This window comes from Scatophagus argus, chromosome 5 (genome assembly GCF_020382885.2).
Source record: "Scatophagus argus isolate fScaArg1 chromosome 5, fScaArg1.pri, whole genome shotgun sequence".
Classification (NCBI taxonomy): domain Eukaryota; kingdom Metazoa; phylum Chordata; class Actinopteri; family Scatophagidae; genus Scatophagus; species Scatophagus argus.
This window is the reverse complement of record NC_058497.1, coordinates 5,046,606-5,068,141: the sequence shown is the minus strand read 5'-3', so window position 1 is coordinate 5,068,141 and position 21,536 is coordinate 5,046,606. Positions and strand designations below refer to the sequence as shown.

Here is a 21,536-nt window from a genome sequence, read left to right as displayed (position 1 = left end):
TGAGCTGATAGCCTGCTGGACCTTCATCAGGTCACCATCCAGACACAGAGGGGGAGGAGGAAGAGGAGACTGGGACTTGCCTTGATTAGCCTTCATCTTACTGGCAGAGATAGAAGGCAAATCCACATCACCCTGTCGTACATGCACTTTTCCTCGTTAACCTTCTGTCTTGTGAAGGGAGGAGTCAAAGACAAGAGGCCTGGTGGTGAGGGAAAGCGGTTTGCTTTAGATATTAGCATGTTTGTGGATGTGTGGATTTGGCTGTGTTGTGCATGTGTGTATTCAGTAAGGTCAAAGGTCAGCCTATCAGGTGGGGCCAGCAGTGTAGCCGCTGGATTTGGATAAGGAGCAACTGAGTGGTCAAGTAGGTGACCTCCCTTTGCCTTCATATGGGAACAGGCCACCCGCTGGCACCCTTTGGCCCGGAGGTGAGATTAGTCTGGTGGGGCTGATAAAGCTTCAACAGACCAACAATCACCAAGGATTATGCCTCTGGAGAGGATTGGTTTCCCACACAAAGCAGGTGGGGAGCGATGCAGAGGCCACTAACTTAAAGGCTCTTCTTTTTTTGGTTTGTTGAGTGTAGCCTTGAGTGAAAACATAACAATTTAGGTCTGTTGCACTCATTCCTATCAATCAATAGATTTTTTTTTCTATTCAACCAGCTGTGGTATGAGTTGACTGGCTGCATGATAAACCAGCACAAGGTTTGGCTTTGTCACAAATGTGTGTTTGGGGTTTGTCCTCCTAACCTTTGGACAGATGTTCAAGGGCATGACATATTTGAAAACAACCATGTTTTATGAGGTGCTGAATGTTGAGTTCATAAACAGAGGAAACCATTCCACCACTGCATCCATCCTGCATCCATCTCCCCTAAATCCCTGTATCATCACTCTATGTCCAGCTCCCAGGTTGAACTCCCAGCTGTGAATAAAAAAAATAAAAAAGTCTACAGCCATGGTAACAGCTCTCTGAGGCAGCTCCTAAAAAGTATTGGGAAAATTTAGATTCTGCCGTGATGATGATTCTAAATCAATTTGAATGAAATCTTCAGCTTCATCCTCTTGGGACCATGAATTTCTCTACCAATTTTTGTCACAGTCCATCCTGTAGTTGTCAGGATATTCCAATAAAAAAAACAAACATTCTCAACCTGTTTCGGCACTAGATGAAAAGTCAAGGGATCAAAGAAGTCAGCTGGATTAATCTGGAGGAGCAAATGAATGTCTGGGCCATTTTTCATGGCAGACAATCCATTAACTGTCTTGACATTTCATTCAGCACCAAAAATTGTCAGTCTGCTGGTGGCTCAAGAGGAAACATTACTGGTTCTGCAGCAGATTGTTTGTCTTGATGCAAGTACCATTTGAGTTTCTAAATTTTTTACACCTCCTTGTCATACTGTGAGCATGCAAGCAATAAGCAGCTGCCTGTTAGACAAACAAACAAGTATGAATTTTGTCAGCAGTCAGTTCACACATAGTGGACCTGCATTGTAATAATTGTTCAGATATTTTAGTCTACCAAAAACATCTAAGAGGAGATTTTTTTCTGCTTTCTGTTATACAGTATCTTCAAGATGTCCTTGCAAAAATAAATAATTTTCTTCTGCTATCTTTGAAAAGGCCTCACTGAAGGTTCTCATATATGACATCTGTTAAGTATTTAATTATTTTTCAAATACCCTTGAATAAATGTTCTCAGATCTGCTGCAAATTACTTGCAAAATTCTCAAAACAAACACATTCTCAGGTTTGTCTCTGAAGTTGTCACCCGTCAGTCTTCACTCACTTTCCTCTCTTTATCTCCCTTTTCTCGACTCAGCGCTCTCTTTTCCTGTGTTTGTTTTGTTCTCTGATTCTCATTCGTCTCCTGTTCGTTTCCATTACTCACAGGAGACACTGGGGGGGGGGGGGGGGGGGGGGGGGGCTTCGGGGTGCTTCTCCTGTAAGTAGTTTTTCATGTTTTTGGGTGTTTGTTTGTGATAGCTTTCTGCCTCTGGTGTTTGCTGAAGCAAAGCTACATTTGACATCTACACAGACAGTGTTTGACTGAGAACTGAGAGTTTTCAAACACAGCTAAATTAAGACACATTCTGTCATGCTGCCAGAATTCACTCCTGTTTTGTTCCGACATAGGCATTTTTTAGGCCCTTTATGGGCACCGCTGCATATGTGTTGTCCATCAAAACTTCTCAGAAGTAATACCTCACAGACCAGACACAAGGTCAACTCTGTGCTGGAAGCCTCTCGATCAATACGCTCAGACGTTTGAGAGGCTCTGCCCAGCTGCTTTCCCACTGAAGCTTTTAGCTTGCGTTGTTTTCTTCCCTCAGAATTTTTCTTTTTTTTGCCTCTCAGATATGTCCCTGCAGGTCAGAACAGCACTCGGTTTTCCTCTTAAATTGTCCTTCACCACAACAAAAATGCCATTCCATTCACCTGGAGAGTTAAGAAAAGAAAATCAAGAATTGGGTGAAGAAGCTGGGGATTAAGAGTGAAGAATTTGGATAATGGATTAAAATATTGTGTGCATTTAAGGATGTACTTAAGTGTGACAACACAAAGGACAGAGTAATCATAATGTCAGCGTGAAGGTGGCACCCCATTGTGATTGGTTTCAAGGACAGGCCAAGAGAGGTTTTATCTTTTGAATCAGGAAATTGAATTATGAAACAAAGTGACCCAATGAAAAGGGTCGCAGTGACAGTATGGAGCTGCTGGGGTTAAGCCAGTTTGAAGGACTGGCACTTCACCTAAAGGTTTCACAATTAGATTGGTTGACAAAAGCATTAAGGCTTCTAGCAGTGAGGCTGTGTGTGCAAAAGAGGATCTTAAGTAGTGGGATTGTTGTCTCATGACTTTATGCCCCCTTTGTGTGGCTATAAACGTGAGAGAGTTCACTGGATTGAGGCTTGATTGAGATATCACAGCTGAGGCAAGTTTTAAGGTCGTTCATTACTGCGTATAATGTGCATTTTCAACCAGCATGATTCTGCAAAAGACTAAGATTTTGGAATTGTTAAGGGTGATGAGAGATTATGGCTAAATAGAAAATAAACTGTGGTTGATGTGAAGTAAGTACAGATGTCCTGGTCAGGTTTTTGACTTTGATCCCAGTCTGAGTCAAGCTACAACCTGAGATCAGATCAGAAGCCCCTTCAAATACTGCAGAAGCTTGTACTATGAAGCGAGTTCAACATACCAAAAAAATATTTTTGCCTTCTGGCTTCACAAACCGTTCAGACTAAGCGATCACGTGAACGTAGTTCCTAAGATTAGGTTCCTAATCTTCCTAAGAACCCTGATACCTTGATCAGGACAATGTTTGGCTTTTATCTGAGACTTACCTGGAATCTTGACTTGGACTTGTCTGTCTTAGACAGAGGAAGCTGTGTTTGTGTGGGAGGGGTGGGCATCAATATTACTTAATTACACATTTATGCTGTCCAAATCCAAGACTTTTAAGCTACTTTTAATTTAAAAAAAAAGATATAAAAGATTAATAGCTTTGTTTTGTGATTTGCATCACAAAGATTTTTGTATTTTGCATGTAATGCAGAATGGTACACACTTCACTGCATTGCACATTTTTGATTATTATATTTTGTATATATTGTTATATTTTAGTATATGGGACATTGCATGTCAATTATCATTTTAAAATGCCATGCCAAGTTGTTGAAATCAAATGTTCTCAGTTTGGGGTGAATTTATCAAACTCAGCCTCACTAATCTTCTTTCATCTACCCCTCTAAGCTTGCCAACAATCTACGGAGGAGGCACACTTTCCCTCTGAGGCCGATAAACATCTCCAACTACAAACTTCAGAGCTTTAATGTATTCATGCCTTGTGCTGGTGATTTCTCAGGAAATGTGTAAAAGCCATTTGGCTCAACGTCCGTCTGAGCTCTGTTGCTTAAACCCTCCTTTCTTCCCCCACCCCCTCTCTCCCGGGCTCTTATCAAACATTAAGGACAATCAGCAGTTTATCACTGCTGGAAATGAGTGCAGGAAGCAGATGTTGTTCTGATTAAACACACAGACACACAATATGAGCGGCGTCCGCTGCTACTCAAAGAACTGACAGGAGTCGAGGGCCAGGTTTTGGAGTCATGATATCTACTGTACGTGTGCTTCAGAGGGGACAAACTGCTAACAGACGGGCAACGTCTTTATTTTATGTGCGTTTAGGTTGCCCAGAGTGATGGTCAAAAATAAAAAAAAATGAGGCAGGGAGACAGATTGATGTGCTACCTCTTCCTTGTGTTACACAACCCTTTATGCAATCACATAATGCAGTAATCAGTGCATAATAGTTAGGTAATCATGTCTCCTCTATAGACATGACAGCAATGCTGATGGTCTTCATGCATCAGCATCAGACACTAAGGTGTGTGTGTGTGCGTGTGTGTGTGTGTGTGAATGAGAGGCAGGGAGATGGTTTATGGTTTCTACTTTATTAAGAATGCACTTTGGCACCCCTTTATTTTCTTCACTTTAGGCTATTATTTTACAAACTAGATATAAAAGGACATAAATAAATGACATAAGTTACATGTACCTAGAGCTCCTTGACAAAAAACAAAAACAAAACGAAACAAACAAAAAAAAAAACAAGGGCAAAAAAGCGAAAAACATGATCGAGTCAAAACAAGTAAAAAAAAAATTGAGAGAATGTTAGATCTACATGACTAGATCATATGGCATCAGAAGGCATACAATGACAAACATTAACTCTTGCGTTTTGTTAATTTTTTTCTTCTTTTTTTTTTTTCAAATCGTCCAACATTTAAGTAAAGGAAAAAAGTATTTTACAGTACATTCTGGTTTCCTTCTCCTTCCCAACATGTCTTGCATATTTCCAAACAGGTCCTTTTCTTCGATAGCTAAAACCCAAAAGAACAATGCGTTGCCAAAAAAGGAAAGCGCAGTAGAGCTGTATTAAGGACGGAGGTGTTTTTGTATTATATGAAGCATCACTTACGAGTTCAGAAACATTCACATAAGTATAGTTTAAAGAGATAAAGGGGAAAAAAAAGAATACAGTCCATTAGGTTGAACCTGTAGCCATTGGTGTGCTCTGGAAAAAAAAAAATCAAAATAACCAACAATTTTCCCTTCTTGAATATCTTTTCCTCACTTTTCTGATCCATTTTTTTGTATACAGGTGTGTCATTTTAAACTCTTCCATTTCCACAAGGAGGGAGACGGTTCCCGACATTCCCTCCTTCGCTCCTTCGCTCCTTCGTAGAGTCCAGGCTCTCATCTGTGTTCGGTGTGTTCCTACACACAGGAGGCTTTTAGTCACGCTTGTCTGTGTCTCCTGGTGTCCATTTGCAAGCCACTGTTACTGCCAAAGCAGAAAGGGGTTGTATTCCCGAAAGCTGTTTCATAAATGCTGTTGCTGAGTGGAATTTGTATTGGGGGAGCAACACACCTTACAATGTTCTCTTTTTTTTAGATGCCACAAAAGCAAAATTAAAAAAAAAAAAAAAAAAAATTAAAAAAGTCCCAGGTTTTTCTTTTTGTGTCAAAAACAATACATCTTTGTCATCTCCTCTTCCTCCCCAGTGGCAATGAAAACAGACACAATTACTGATAGTACTTCAAAGACTCCACTCATACAGTGAGACACGCGCACGCACACACACACACACACACACACACACACACACACACACGTCATCACATTCGCACGCTCAATTCAAACGTTTGTTACTTTACATGCAAACAGAACAAAACAATAAAAGCACAAAATAACATGAAACTTTCAAAATAAAAGTACATTTTCCGCTGGAGCAGGGCTTCTTGATTATATTACATTCTTCTTATTGTCTCTTTTTTATGCTGTTAAATCATTCATAGTAATTCCAGTACATAGCTGGCTGGCCACAAGCAGGTGGTGGCTAGTTTGTCAAGTTGAAGTGTTATGACAGTGGACTTCCCAGGCAGTTGGGGATGGATTTTTTAATCTCGGTGTCGGAAGGAGACTCCAAGGAGAGGAGGGGAAAGAAGGAGGAAGACAAAGAGGAAGAGGACGAATAATTGTGGTTATGGTGAGCAAGGCCGGGATCTTGTTCGTGATGGACGGCAGCAGCTGGGGAGAAAGAAAAAGGGGGAGGAAGCGAGAGGCTGCATCAGTCATGGTGGTTTTGAATATAAACAATTTCTGCTTGGCATCATTTCCTGAACAACAATACTGCTCTCCAACTCCAGCTCGATGGAACATTCGACTCATCTGCTAAATAAAAATGAATGCCAAAGCCAGAGCATCCAGAGAAGGGCGGCCGCCCCTCAGGGGGAGAATATGGATTTCGTGGCAACGATCTATTAACTTGTGTGCACCACATGCCATTGTGTATGCATAACATGTGTAATATGTGAAACATGCCGTTGACTTATTGGCACACATCAAAAGCACACAAATAGACTTCTAACTAGCTTATGTGTTGATGATGAATACTGCATGTATAGATTAAACAGCCAGTGCAACCACACCATGCTTTTTTCTATTGCCAACTAAAATAAATCTTTTGTTAAGTCTTCAACAATCTGCAAACAGGGACATTGATTGATTATAGCACATGAACTTTCAGTATTCATTATTGTTTCATGTCTTGTATCACATGAAGTACATACCTCTATTTCGTTTTTTAACACCTAGGCCATTGACAAAATATTAGAAAGACCTGTCAGTTTATTAAATTAGTCAATCTACAGAAATTTAATTTTTTTTATAGTGTCAGCAATTTGTGAGGAGTTTCAGTTCTTTAAATAGTGAGGATTTTGTGCTTTTCTTTATCATACAGGATATTAAACTGATCATCTGAGTTTGTGAGTGTCGGTCAGATAGAATAAGCAATCAGGAAACATCTCCACAGCTCTGCAAAATTATAACAGGGATTTTTCACTATTTTAGACATTTTATAATCAAAACAGTTAATTGAGAAAAAAATGAGGTTGATTAATGAGGATAATTGCAGCAATATTCAACACCATCACAAACTACAGCCTTCAAAATGAGAATAAAAGCAGGATTTACTATAAGGCTGTTGTATTGCAGTTTTACAGCACCTAATTAACGGGGGTTTAAGTGTGTAATACAAATCAAATAAATCAATGCCACCACGTAAATTAAACTAAGGGGCTGAGATTGGTCGTGAACTTGCTGAGTCAGCTGAATCCATGTTCTATTAACTTGTGAGCCTGTGTTCAATTGATTATGATGTTATACTGAGAATATCAAATCTGGATCAACCAAAAAAAGAGCAACATGTAATATATGACTTCTAGACCACCCTGCTACCATGACAACATATTGGTGTGTTGGGGCGCTCTGTTTGGGTGACTTGAAGTCAGTGGCAGATTAATTCTTGTCATTAACATGTCAGTGGAATCAGGCCTGCAGACTGATCACAGACCAGTGGCTATTGATCTCTTCTGGCTATCTTAGATTGCACAACCCACTTGTTAATTACCAGTTTCTGGAGCTGAGGGCACAGTGATGTATAATGAATCTTTTAGGTGCCCTGTGTCTAGGCATGATTGATATTTACTGCAATAATAAAGAAGTTTAATCCAACGTCTTTATTTGTTTTATTTTAACTGGATTTTTTGTGCTAAGTCTCAATAAGAATCAAAAAACTAAAAATCCTCACCTTGATGACGGTTTAAGTAACTCTCCGGGTATTTTCTGTCTTATTTTCTTGACAGTGATGCTACTGATGATTATGGTTCATTCTGCATCCATGTTGTCTTCACTGAATCCTTTCGTCCAGTTAAATACTGCCAATAAATTCCTTCATTCTTATGTATAAAGCCAGTTCAAATGGTGCAAACAGATGTCCATCAAATGTGGAGAGGAAGAGTTGGTGGGCCCCGCCGTAGCAAGGGGCTGGAGCTTTGATTCAAATGAGGAGTTGAATAGAAGAATCCAAATTGTGTATATATCTGGGGTGTAGGAGAGCATTTTTGGGAAGACAGGGGAGTGGGAAGACTCCTCTGGAAGATCAAAGACATACTCAGCGACGTCCTGAGGGCAACAAAATACAGCGTTCTACAAAAAAACAAGGCCAAAAGAGAGCAAAAAACACAAAAAGCTCCTCAAAATAAGCCCTCCCTGCTGACGCAATCCACCCCTCAACCTCTCAGAGATTCACTGTTTATATGACGGTCAGGAGCCTCCATTTTGTCTGAGAGATATCAAACAGATCCAGCTGAGAGAGAACAATGGTGGCCGGGGCAGCCTGCAAGTCCCACAGAAACAATTCATGTACAATAAACACAGTCACAGGAAATCAAAAAAATCTGCTCCGTGGATTATTCCAGAAAGAAAGTTCCAGAAACAACACTCTGCCCAAGAACAGGAAGAAAGGTATGATTCCCCCATCCCTCACTTTTCCTTCCAGACCATTAAAGGCACTCCAGATTGGCCTCTCGGAAGCACTTTTCCAGCCGTCCCTCCATCTGTCCATAAATGCTGCAGACAGAAGCATCCATTCTTCAAAACAACAAAAAAGGGCAAGGTAAAGGTCTAATTTTTAAAAAAGTGCCATTTTCACCACTTTTTTTTTCTTCTTCATCAACGTCTTCTTTTCTTCTAGATCCAATTTAAAGTGCATGGATGAGGTAAACTATTTCTTCATAGTTTGTCTCTTTTTTATATTTAATCTTTTTTGTTATTTATTTATTCTTTTTTTTTCCATAAGAAATGAAGTCGCTTTGCTTCCTTTTCCTTTTTCTTTGTTTAAATTTCTCAGACGGGAACCATTCTGCCTTGCATCTGTTGCATTTGGGACAGCATTCCCTGGACGCTGGTCAGGATCTTGTTCTGGTGTGCAGCCGAGGAGATGCCTATGCGCGCCATGTCCCTGAAAAGGATGGGGAAAAGAGACCTTTTAGGAACGGGAACAACAATAACAAACACGCATAAGCCTGATCCACATGATGAATTTTACAGCTTTCCAGTGGAAACTGGCCTGACAGTTTAACTGCTGAATAAGGAATAGGACTTGCCAACACAGCGGTCCTAATTCTGTAATCTCAGTAGGTGAAAAATGAAAACATTGCAGACATGCTGACAGAGATTTAACACATGTAGACTTTGCAAAAGATGTCACAGATCGACTCTTCTTTAATCAACATAAAGACACTTTGAGAGTTTGGGAAATATATCTTTTTGCTTTCTTGAGTTAGTGAGCAGATCAATAGTACTCTCATGTTTGTATTCTAAGTATGATGGTAGAGCCACCAGGCTTACAGATTAACTCTGCAAAAGTCATTTATACATTTGTGTTTGTGTATGAATTATGAAAATTCATACACATTTGTAAAATTTAGAGGTGCTGCTAGGCAGTTTATTTAGCTTTGTATGGAGCAAGGATATTTGTTTCTATTATTTCCAGTTTTTATGTTAAACTAAGCTAACCAGCTGCTCGATGTAGTTTCATTTACTGTACAGAAAGAAAGGTCATAAATTTAAAAAAATATAGAAATTGAAAATGACGTAGAGAAATAAATCAGAAATAAAACAGAAATAAATGTTTTTGCAATAAAAGATTCAAATGCCCCACACCCTTGACAGAATTCACTTATTGTGAGAAGACAATTCTTGCTGTGATAGTGAGTTTAAATCTTAAATTTTTATTTGTTTTCTTCTTCCCTTCATTTGTCCTTACTCACTCTTGTGTCATGTGGACCACAGCCTCTGGAGTGGTGTAGCCGGCAGCAGTAAAGTTGTCGCTGTATCTCTCCATGCCGATGGCCTGCAGCCAGTCCTCCACTGTTCCCACGGCCGAGGATGCCTCAGGGCTCCCTGGCTCCAACAGGGTGGTGTTAGGCCTAGTGAGTGGATGAGAGAAAAAAAGGAGAATTACTTTCATAAACTCAAGTTTGGTTGGTCCAGTCAGTATATAAAGCTCTTCAACATAAGGTTCAGTCCACAGCTACGATGTGTGCAACTATCTGTGCGAATACACATTAAAAATTATATTCTGTTTAAGTGCTTTTGACTTGAAAGGTAATGATCCCCTTTCTTCCACAGTTTGGAACATGAGTGATTCATGACAACTACAACAACGAGCTCACCACAGGAATTACAGTTTCCCTGATTCCTGTCTGTATTACTGTACTGTGGTATCAGAAGGGCATGACAGATACACCTTGTGCGATGACAGAGAGCTACCCACAAACTGTAAAATGTTCGATGCCACACATCTCTCTAGCTTTTCCTCCTTGGTGGACTCAGCATGTCTGTCAGGTTCAGCTCTGTTTTGTGTACCTTTTTTGCGAGTCCTAGCAGAAACCAAGCCAAATCAAACACGGTTCCCTGGGTGTGACCGACACAGTTAGTTAATCCTTATTTCACAGAAAACACACAACCCAGGCACACATGGGTGAATTTTACTGCACGGTAGAGTTTCTCCTCACATTCAGATATTCATCAGCAGAAGGAGCTCTCTCTTTTTTCACTTTTTACTTTCTCTTTTTTCCCCTCATCCTTCCTTTCTGTTGAGCGTTACAGCAGCACCGCTGACCATGAAACATTTACATGGGGCCGGCGAGTCTGAGTCGATGTGGTCTCGTCCTGCTCTGGTGACTCTCTCACTCCCTCACACACTCTACCTCTCTTTATCGTTCTCTCATCTTTAAAATGAGATGTTGAGTTGAACTGTGAGAACAGGATGTCAGACTCTTTAATAAGTCATCTCTACTCAGTAGGTGGAAATGATTATGCATCGGGATCCCTGTTCTCACAGACACACAGACACACACACACACACACACACACACAAAGACACACACACACATTCTACTTCTCTTCCCTCTTGTAACTGTAAAAGCCGCATTTATAGGATTCAGCTCTGCTAATTACTCCACAAGGACTCCCTCATTGCTCTAACTGTGTCCCATTAGGTGAGCATGTGTACGACCCTCTCGCATGCACTCACACACTCGTTAAAAGTCAAACACACTCCCACTGGCCTGCGTCGAGTCTGTAAACACACGTAGGTCATTCTTAACACGTTTAGCCGCACGAGAGTAATGGTGTCGGAGCTGGAGGGTCATGTTTGTTTCTAACTCAGCGTTACATCGTAATTCACCCCCCAGTTAGAGTGGCTACATTCCTGAGTGTACAGAGCCATTAAAGCTAGTTTGCAGAGAAATCCATTATGGAGGGTGTTTGTGCTGAAAAGACCGACACGTTGCTGGTAGATAATGTTTAATGGTGAATGTAAACATCAGCAAGGGAATAGGACAGTATGCGTGTGTTTGAGTTATGGGAAAATAATGTGTGCATAATGCACTGTGCAGTACATGGGCTTCATGTTTGTGTTTATGCACATTAACATATTTGTGGGTTGCCACTCTAAACGTATTGTGAAAGTCCACAACTTTCCTGCACTTTTTTACTCAAGACAGTTGGAGCATTCAGTGATGGAGCCACACAGCTGGTCTCTAGTTTTACTTCTTGTTTAGTTGTGCTTAAATCACACTAATCAATGCAAGAAATAAGTGAAATGAACTTGAATAACAGTCATATTCCTGAATACCGTGACCCATCTTTAAAATTATGTGATATTGAACAGAATTTTCAAAGAATTCACCAAATTTCAAAAATTTGTCACTTAAAAAAACAACATATGTTCCTGACTTACTAAACTGTAAACAGCTTTTGTAGTTCTTTTGTAAAATGTAGTTTCAATGAAAACTGTTCTCCTACACAACATGTACAACTTGTCAAAGTTGTAAGTCACAGAAATCTTGTCTTGTGTGTGATTTTCCTCAACTGACACCATATCTATTTTGCATCCGTTTATATCTCGCCGCCTCACCTGACAGTGGTCTCTCCCCCAGTCCTCTTCAGAGTGTTGGGGTTGCGGATCAGCTTGTCCAGCATGTTGACGATCTGTCCAAACTTTGGCCGGTCAGCCCTCTCCCTCTGCCAGCAGTCAAGCATGAGCTGGTGGAGCGCCACAGGGCAGTCCATGGGCGGGGGCAGCCGATAGCCCTCATCAATAGCCTTGATCACCTGGACATAATATCAGTGCTGCTGTAAGTCGTTTAGTTTTTGATTTTGTTTTCTGGAGAGAGGGAGCTGAAATAAAAACTGTAGGCAGCTAGATTATAGCTACGTCATTTTCTCTTAACAATTTTACACTCATAGCTTATTGTCTGATTACTTAATATTGGCACCTACGGAATGTATTTGATTGCACACAAATTAAATTATTTATCATCATTAGCACCACCAGAAAGGTGAATTTGATGAGTAATGAGAAAAGGGTCTTTTATCACCGCTGCAGGTAATTTGATTATATAACCAAGTTAAAATGAGGAAGTATCTTTTAAAATGTTTTACACATGCAGCTGAGAATTATGGTTTAAGCTCTAATGTTCCACCTAATTCAAGCTGTATGTAATTTATGATTGTCTGCATGTAATTAAATTTCTCCAGACTTACATCTTGGTTGCTCATGTCCCAGTATGGTCGCTCACCATACGACATCACCTCCCACATGACGATGCCGTAGCTCCACACATCGCTGGCCGAGGTGAACTTCCTGTAAGCGATGGCCTCAGGGGCCGTCCAGCGGATCGGGATCTTCCCTCCCTGTAATTGACAGATGTGCTGCTTAATGAAAGTTGACAACGCTGACAAGTAAGGTGACACACAGACGGGCCACTGACTCAGTCAGTCACTTGCTCGCACACACGCTCACCCTGGTGGTGTACGCAGCCTCGGGGTCGTCCTCCAGCACTCGGGACATGCCAAAGTCAGACACCTTACACACCAGGTTGCTGTTGACCAGGATATTGCGGGCTGCCAGGTCACGGTGAACGTAGCTCATGTCTGACAGGTACTTCATGCCCGATGCAATTCCACGCAAGATGCCAACCAGCTGGATCACTGTGAAGCGACCATCATTCTTCTGCAGGAATAAAAGGATTTTTTAAAAAAATGTAAGTCATATTACTTACTGGCAAATGTTGTAATGTATGTTCAGTTATACATGAGCAAGCTCAGTCTCAGTTTTAATGAATGGATTGTGACACTATGCTGTAATGTAGCTGCAAGCGAATACAAGAACACTTTAAATTTTTTTGTTTAATGGATTGTTAAGCATTGGTTAATAGAACAAACCTTGCATTGTGTTTGAAAGTATCTGTTAGCTGTCTTTATGCCTGTACAGATCATCCACAGGCAAGTTTACAACAGTTTATAAATGTGTTTGGAACAGATGAAGACATGTTATGGAGTAAAAATACAGATGTTCTTATATCTGCTCTTGACTTGCTTGTGCAACATAATTTATGCCGAGACAGCACTCACTTTACAGCATATTTCTTTTAAATTTTCTTCTGTTTTCTCACACAATGTATTCACTGGATAAAGCAGCTAATCATCCTCTAAAACCAAAAGTGTAGTGATCCCTGGAATCACACAGGTGAAATCTGTGCCAACGTTGTTGTCGGAAAAACAATGAGGCGATCAAGCAGAGGATAAAGATTAGGGCGAGTGTTTGTGGACGAAGGCTTGTCATTTCGGGGGATGACATTACAGAGATAAGATGGGATCAGAACACTATAGTCGTATACACATGCACACGTGTGCAGGCAGAAGGGCATGACTGACCCTCAGGAATGCATCCAGCGATCCGTTTTCCATGTACTCTGTGATAATCATCACTGGCTTACCTAGAAAGAGAGAGAAAAGAGTGAGAGAATGAAAGGCAGATAATTATGGCGGTAAACGATGCACATCACAGCCCGACACAGCGGGGAGGTTCTCAAGGGAATGTGTGCATTTGTGTGTGTGTTAGGCCATCCATCTCTGTCCCGTAGTGATTTAATTAGCTCAGTGTTACGGTTGCCCTGACGTACCCCTTCTTTCCCTGCACATGCAAAGGCATCTCCACTGAAACAAAACACCACTACACACAACATCTTGTGTTTATGCAAATATGAAGTCTCATCATGGTCACCCACCCAGAACCCCTATGACTCTCTATTTATGTCACTCACTGTCCCTTTGCCCTCTTTCTCCTTTGCCAACTTTGGACGCATCTGTCACTCTCTTGCTAGCTCCTCTCTGTTGCTTTCTTTTCCCCTCCCCTTCTCATACTCTCTCTTGCTCTCTTTTCCTCCTGATCCCTGCCACTCCTCTCTGGCCTTTTTCACCCCATCCCTCTGTCTTCCCCTCTCCGTCTCTCTTGGGGGAGCGTCTGTGTCTTTATCTGAGCCGTGGCAGGCGGTGGGGAGGGTGGACATTCCCTGGTGGGTCTCTGTCTGTCTTTGTCTCTTAGGATGAGGGGGAATAGCAGGCGTAAGAAGAGGAGAGAGAGAAAGAGAAAGAGGAAAAAAGGAAAGGAAGGGAGGGTGGCTTGTTTTTTGTCCCAAAACGGCAGCAAGCTGGTGCCTAACCAGCCATGGCAACAACACATGCCCAAAAGTGCTGCCACAAATTCCTCCAAGAACAGCACTGTTCTATGCGTTCCATTTCAAGAGGCACAGTTAAGGTGGACTTATAGCACTGAAGAAAAGTGCTGACTTAAACCTTATGCCTTTAGGGGAGGTTGTATGAAATCTTTTTTTCACTCCAGCAGAATGCCTAAAGCGGCAGATAACCAACCGAGCAGTTGGCCGCTGAGGTCCTGAAGGTGCAGTTCCTCAACTCCACAGCAGGCCCCTTGCCATGCCAAGAGGCCGTCAGTCACCGCCTTACCCGCCGCGTGATTGGCACTCCATTAATTATGGAGTGCTCCAGCGATGCCCCAAAAGGAGGAAGTGGAGTTAAAGTTGGGGGAGAGCGAGGGCTCGCTTTGTCAGCCATCTTTGTTCCCTTTGTTGCACGCCTCTGCCCCAGGGCCATCAATGATTGACAGCTCCCCAATCAAGTCTGAGGAGCGTCTGACCTGCGACCTTAAACTCTCGCCTTCCCAGCCCCGCCCTCTTCCTCCCTTTCCATTTGCATGTTAATTCCTTGTTTACTGAATACGCCATGCCGCATTTGGCAATGAACTCTGGGCAAGGGCCCCACCAGTGGGCCGATTATCACCTGCCAACAAAACAGGAGAAGGGATAAAATGCAAAAGGGGGACAATATTGGGGGAACGTTGGGCAAATGCTCTCCAGAGGCCCTGGCGATGTCAGCGAACAAAGATCTGGCTTTTAAACACAGGTCTTTCTTTAAATTAGCGCACTCTTACTTTATGTAAATCAGCTGTTAAACATCTCACGTCTGATTTCAAGCTCTAGTGGAGGCTAGATTTTAATTACACACTAGCATGATAGAAACATTAAGTATATGCAGGCTTCAAGATGGTGGACTACAGCCAGTAGTCTTCAGTGAGAGATTTTTGCACATTTATGTATTTCGGTTCCTATTTGGAGTTCCTCCATAATTAATAAGGCTTAATTGGCTCTGTTGGACATGCCAGCAAACTGAGGCCAGACTGAGAATTCTTTTTAACTTGATTGTAATGGAGTGGGGAGAGCAATTCAAATAATGGATTTTTAATAGATTCCACTGACACACTCAAGTGTAAAGGACTAATTTGCCCAAACCTTGTGTCAAGCTCTCAAAAGTAAGCGTGGAAGGAGGTGGAGTGGGAGTTATCGGATGATCTTCTTGCTTTGGTTCACCATCCTTTCATGTCACTTCTATGTAGCTCATCTGCTCCTCCTTCATCTCTCTGCCTCTGTCTTAGGGAGAATGAGAATGAGAGAGAGAGTGATGCTTTGTCTTTCCCTCTCTCATTCCCACTGTTGTTCTCTGTCTTTCTTCTAATCCATCAGCTCCTAACCGCCCACTGTCTCTTTCTCTCCACGTCTTTATTTGCACCTTCACTGTCTGACATTTGTCTCTCCGACTTATTCCCTTCCTGCTGTCCATTAGTTCGCGTTTTCTCTGTCTTTCTCACGCCGTCTCTGCAAGGTCTTGAGAAGTCATTCCTGTGGTGAGAGGTGTGACAGGTGATAAGCAATTCCGCCTGTGATGCTGTTCGCTTTCAGCTGCGACTGAGCTAAATGTGTATGTGTGCATATATCGGTCTGTGTCCAAGAGCGAGACAGACAGTGTTATCTAGCACAGATAGGGCCAGGCTGTTGTGTCACGACACATTAAGGCACTTCATCCATCTAACCCAAGTCGAGGCTGGCCATCAGCTATGGTAACACTCACGCACACATGCATGCAATCAAAGGCACACAGACGCCAACATGTGCTGACAAGACGTTCGCACACACAGACACACACGTCTAGCCTAACAAATAGCATCGGGGGAAGGTGTAAAAGGTAGGAAGAAACAGAGAAACGGAGTGGAGAAAGTGCCAAGGGCGGAGGGAGGGAGATTTGGCCAGTGTTTTGTGGCCATGCAGCAGCAGATAGAGGAGGGATAGGGTATCACTCCCTAACCCCAAACACATTTACAGCTGACACCATGATTAATGAGCCTGGTGCTGTGCTACAGGGCCTGTTCCAGGACCCATTAGACCCCCTCCCACTGCCCGGCTACCTCTAACACCACCCCCCCTTTCCACTAATGCTGGACCTCTTCCATCTGGACAAAGCCCACCTGGGGATACTCGGGATGGGACGTCAAATACAAATGTGCAAAAACAGGTATCCTCGAACATAATGCATCATAAGTGGTTGTATCTCTTTAAATACTGTGGGTCAAACATTAGCTAGGTCAAAGTTAGAAAGGGAACAGCACAATAAATGTCCTTTCAGCGTCATTATAATACTCACTATGTGTGTACACTGGTATGTGTGTGAGTGCTATTGCAATTTCCTGTAGCAATTTCATCTCTCCAAAATAGTTCAAGGTTTCTTGAATAGTGAAAGAATTATGCACCAAATTATATTCTTTACATCATTAGGAAATGGCAAAAATTCTCATGCTCCACCTTTCTCTGCATAAAAAATATAAATACAATCACACGCTGGACATACATTTGGTGACCACGCCCTCTAGGTGAATGATGTTGGGGTGGTCAAACTGGCCCATGATGCTGGCCTCGGACAGGAAGTCCCTCCTTTGCTTGTCAGTGTAGCCAGCCTTCAGAGTCTTGATGGCCACGCAGATCTCTCTCTTACCCGGCATCTTCAGGCGGCCACTGCAGACCTCACCGAACTCTCCTGAAAACACACGGCCTGGGTTGAAAATGTGGAATGATGATACACAGTCACTCTGATACTACACTGCCCTGGACTATAAATCACATTAAGAAGAGAGTAGACGATGCTGTGTGCCTATGTGTGTGTTTGTGTGTGCAGTTTAGAAGGGGTCCACTTTAAACATTGATCAGGGTCTTTAATCCTTCACTCCTCTCCGCCCCTCAGCCACTGGAGCAGAGAGAGAGGGGAAATGGATATTGATTCTTTTTCTTTATTATTTTGTCATTGGATGACTTTTCTCTGGCCACACGAATGCCACAGACAACATATTTAGTCTCCCCTGATTTTTTTTTTTACTTGTTGACCTCTCTAGAAGCAGAAATGTTATTGTCTGAGTTGTACAAGTTTTTATGCTCAAGTGAACAGAGCACAGAGAAAGATATGCAGCAGAATATTTGCATGAAATGAAATATACTACTATGCCATTAGGTTTATGCTTTCATCCAAAGTATTTGTGTCTTGCTGCAAAGGCTTCCAATACCACTGCACTTACAATAATTGATAAAAAAATGGCTGAATGAACTGAAGTTGCTGGGAAAACAAAATCTCCTCACCAATGCCAATAACTTTCTCAATCTTGATACAGGAGGCATCGATCTCCTTGGCAAACTCACGGACAGCTTGGTTTGGGTCCTCATAGGTAAAGGGGTCAACGTATATCCTCACTCCTGAGAAAAAATAGTTTGGAAAGAAAGGAAGGAAAAAAGCAAAAACAGAAATAAGGCAGCAAGAAGTGAAGGTTAATTCATTCCGGCAACTACACTCCATCTGTTCTTTATTTCCATCATGCTGCAGGCTACACCGCCTTCCTCTGTAGAAGCTCTCCTTCTCCTCCTTCTCTTCCTTTCTTTGCTTCACACTCTAACTACACTGCTCTTCATGTCACCATGGCTGGCTCCAATGAAGGATGAAGCTCATTAACTTAAAATTTTTGTGGCAGGCCATAACAATGCTGATGACTTGATAATGAGGAGTTTGGAGAAGGCAAGGATGCAAGTACATTAACTTCAAAATACTATGTTTTTTCCCTCCATTTTATGGGCTTCATTTGCGGTTTAGAGTGCATGCACATGAACACACCTGACAACGCTAATGTCCTTCAATTATGGAGTGTGTAGGAGGAGTGTTAACTATGAGTTACCTTGATGTAAGTGCTTCTCTTCATCAGAGTCCTGCTTGGCCTTGCTGTACTTACTCCTTCTGGGGACAAAGACAGCAGGACAATCAGTGACAACAGCACATGTAAAATCTCAAATCTCAAATGTCAGGGAGGATGTGTGAGAATAAAAAGCAAAGCATCTGCATCTCATATAAAAACAAAAGTTCTAATAATAATAAAGGAAACTTCATTATTCAGTAAACCCTAATTAAAACTTAAACCAAGACTCCAGACCCACTTATACATCAATTAAATTATGTGAAGTGGCAACACAATCACTGATTGCTGATGAGACATTGATATTCTTGTTTGATGTTAATTATTTAATAAATAGAGCTCATTACAAATACAGAGTTGCTAACCTGATGTGACTTTTAGATACAGCCTTGTTTCGCTTTTCTCTTGATAATGGCTCTTAGGTAATTCAACTTTTAAAAAAAAAGATTGTTTAAATATATTTTTATTGTTATAATTTCTGTACTTTTTAAGTAGCTAGAGAACTTTTACTTGTAATGGGGTATTTTTACTTTGTCATACTACTACTACTACTACTACTACTAGTCAAAAGTATTCTTCAGCTCTCAAGGTTTCTGAAGGGCACTGAGCATATAGCAGCAAATCAATCTTAGAGAAGATGCACTTAAATCCCCCCGAATCCCTCAGGCAGCCTGACACCTGTGCTTATATTGATGTGTTGGGTCAGTGGTGGAAATGACCAGATGTGCAAGACATTGTCCTCCTCTATGGTTGTGTAATGATGGTAAACGGCTACGCGATTACAGTCCCTCCCCACAATCACAGGATGGCTGCAGCAGCACAATGACAGTGGCCATCATATGCATATAAAAAAGGCAGAGACAACCACCTGCTTGGCTGAGGAGAGAGGCAATCACATGGAAAAGGAAGGACACACAGACACACACGCACACACAATCAACAGCCCCCCTTCACTCCCCATCAGCCTTGGCACCACTACACACATGCAAACAATGATTTGCTTGCCACATAAAGGGGCACACTCTCACATAAAGGTATCAACAAACAACATTAACATACCCCTTCCCCCAGTGCCACCACACACACAAGACAATCCCTTTTTTTTTACATGAGGACATCCACACATATAACACACACAAACACACACACACGGATGGGGGAGTGTGGTTAACACCCTGAGGTGAGGCAGCCCCATCTGCATGTAATCCCATCTGTGTGACGGTTCTTTGTCCTGCTCGCTGGTTAACACCCTGAGATTGGGTCACTGCAAATCCACCTGATGCCTCGCTGTCTCACTCTCTCTCTCTCTCTCTCTCTATTCTATCTCCTACTTTTCATTGTCTGCTTATCTCATTGTCCACCCTCCTACTCCTCTTCCTGTATCTCTTTTTTTTTCTCCTCTCACTTGCTCATTCTCTTCACAGCAGTCAGCAAAGCGCAGCAGGAGAAAGTAACAAGCGACCGGGATTACAGCCAGTAGCTGAGAGATAGAGGGAGAGGGATGCGAAAAGCAGGGATGGATGCAGAGGACGGGGAGCGAGGGGTCACTGATTGCATCTCTTCAGCTGTCAGAGCTGTCAATCACGTCTCCAGTGTGGCGAGTCATCACTCATCCAATGTGAGCCAGTTGCACTCGCTGTCTGGCTCAGCGTGTGTGTGTATGTGTGTTTGTGTGTGTTTTCAAGTGACGTCCATCTCCTGACAGCTACTTTTCCTGGCACTAAGCAAGACATCCCTCATCTGAGAGGAAAGAGGGAGAGACAGAAAGCATAAGGAACAGAGGGATGAAGCTCACCTTCGGCTGATGACGAAAGCGCTGATGAGAATTATCAGGAGGACCACGCTGCCCACAACTGACACCAGTAATACTGTGGAGTTGGCCCCATCACCAATAATGGGTGCTGGTACTGAGGAAAGAGGAAAGAAAATGAAGGGGGACAAAGAGAGGGAGGTGATTGAGGGAAATTAAAGAGACAAAGAGCAAAGTCAGTATCATTGCGCTCTATCGAGTCACTGCACATGAAAGAGCCAGTGTACGCTCTGCGTTTGTTGTTGACCTCCCCCCCCTCCCACTTCCTCCCCATGTGTTTTTTCCTATACCACTGAGAGACAAAGATGGCTCATTTGGATGTGTGCTTGACCATGTCATTATCATGCACTGTTTTCTCTATCTGCATTACAAAGGGGACATCTGGGCTTTACAGTGTTTCTCTCCATGCCTCTATGTCATAATCCCCCCTAATCAGTTAATATCATACAGTTTAAGTATATTATATTTCCTGGAAGAAACAAGATATGTTAATAAAAGATAAGCTTCAGTTTGTTGGATTACATATTATCATTAAAAGGGTGAATTCTGAAGTGTTTGTTTTCACTTGAATCATTCCCAACTCCTAAACATTCAGTTTTTTCGTGTTTATTTTCCCTTTGTGATCATTAAAATCCTGTTACTCCATGCTGTCTGACATTATTGTAAATATTTTGTATCAGCTAGACTCAGTATTCTGTTTTCTGTGAATGTCCCCTTACATCAAATGGAAATATTTTGAAAATTGTGGGAGGTTTACTAGAAAAAATAAAGTTCTGTGGGTTTTACCAATCTTTGGCTGCACGTAGTTATCAGCAGCTTCCAACCAAAAATATGAGACACCATGTCATTATACAAAAACCTATGTTGGTTGAACCCTAGCTGGCACTTCCACTGAGACTCATTGCACCTTGAATAATGGAAGCTACTCAAGTTGCCAGTCAGGTGCTGGAGCACAATATCATTTATCTTTTACAGATGACAGCTGTTGTGATTAATGACTCCACAATAAAAGAGACACACTCATAAAAGATGCTATCATGACTGTATTTTTCATAAATGGCAGAGCTACCATCCAAGCCTCTGTGACTCTGCAGTGCACTGATGTAATCAAGGTAAGCTGAACAGATGCAGCGTGGTTGAACCTACCGGAGTTGGTCATGAACTCAAATGGGCCGCTGAATTCCCCATAGCCGGCTGCCGTGCGAGCGCGCACGTGGAACACGTAGGACGTTAGGGGGGTGAGACCCTTGATGTCAGTGTTTCTTGATGAAGTTTTAATGATTCTGTAGCTTCTTTCATTCTGGTCCTGAGGATGAAAGATGAAGGTGAGGCAAAATAAAGAAACAAAAACAATCAGATGTGGTTTTCTTATAATCTGTTCAA

The 21,536-nt window shown here is 42.1% G+C and overlaps 1 protein-coding gene across 2 annotated transcripts in view; it reads right to left on the bottom strand.

Moving 5' to 3' along the window:
- Positions 1–4,454: 4,454 nt before the first annotated feature.
- The window catches only part of epha4l (eph receptor A4, like), a 53,854-nt gene continuing 36,772 nt past the window's right edge, over positions 4,455–21,536 (bottom strand). Inside the window, exons 7-18 of one of the 2 annotated variants that reach the window (XM_046388461.1) lie at positions 21,300–21,459; positions 20,139–20,250; positions 18,329–18,384; positions 17,742–17,855; positions 16,963–17,148; positions 13,642–13,703; positions 12,728–12,937; positions 12,469–12,618; positions 11,840–12,036; positions 9,687–9,845; positions 7,664–8,875; positions 4,455–6,102 (exon numbers count right to left, since the gene is read on the bottom strand). In XM_046388461.1, coding sequence (XP_046244417.1) covers positions 8,761–8,875; positions 9,687–9,845; positions 11,840–12,036; positions 12,469–12,618; positions 12,728–12,937; positions 13,642–13,703; positions 16,963–17,148; positions 17,742–17,855; positions 18,329–18,384; positions 20,139–20,250; positions 21,300–21,459 — 1,521 coding nt within the window. In that variant the 3' untranslated portion in view covers positions 4,455–6,102; positions 7,664–8,760. Of the gene's footprint in view, positions 6,103–7,663; positions 8,876–9,686; positions 9,846–11,839; positions 12,037–12,468; positions 12,619–12,727; positions 12,938–13,641; positions 13,704–16,962; positions 17,149–17,741; positions 17,856–18,328; positions 18,388–20,138; positions 20,251–21,299; positions 21,460–21,536 lie in introns of both variants that reach the window. The other variant, XM_046388460.1, reaches the window with a different exon arrangement.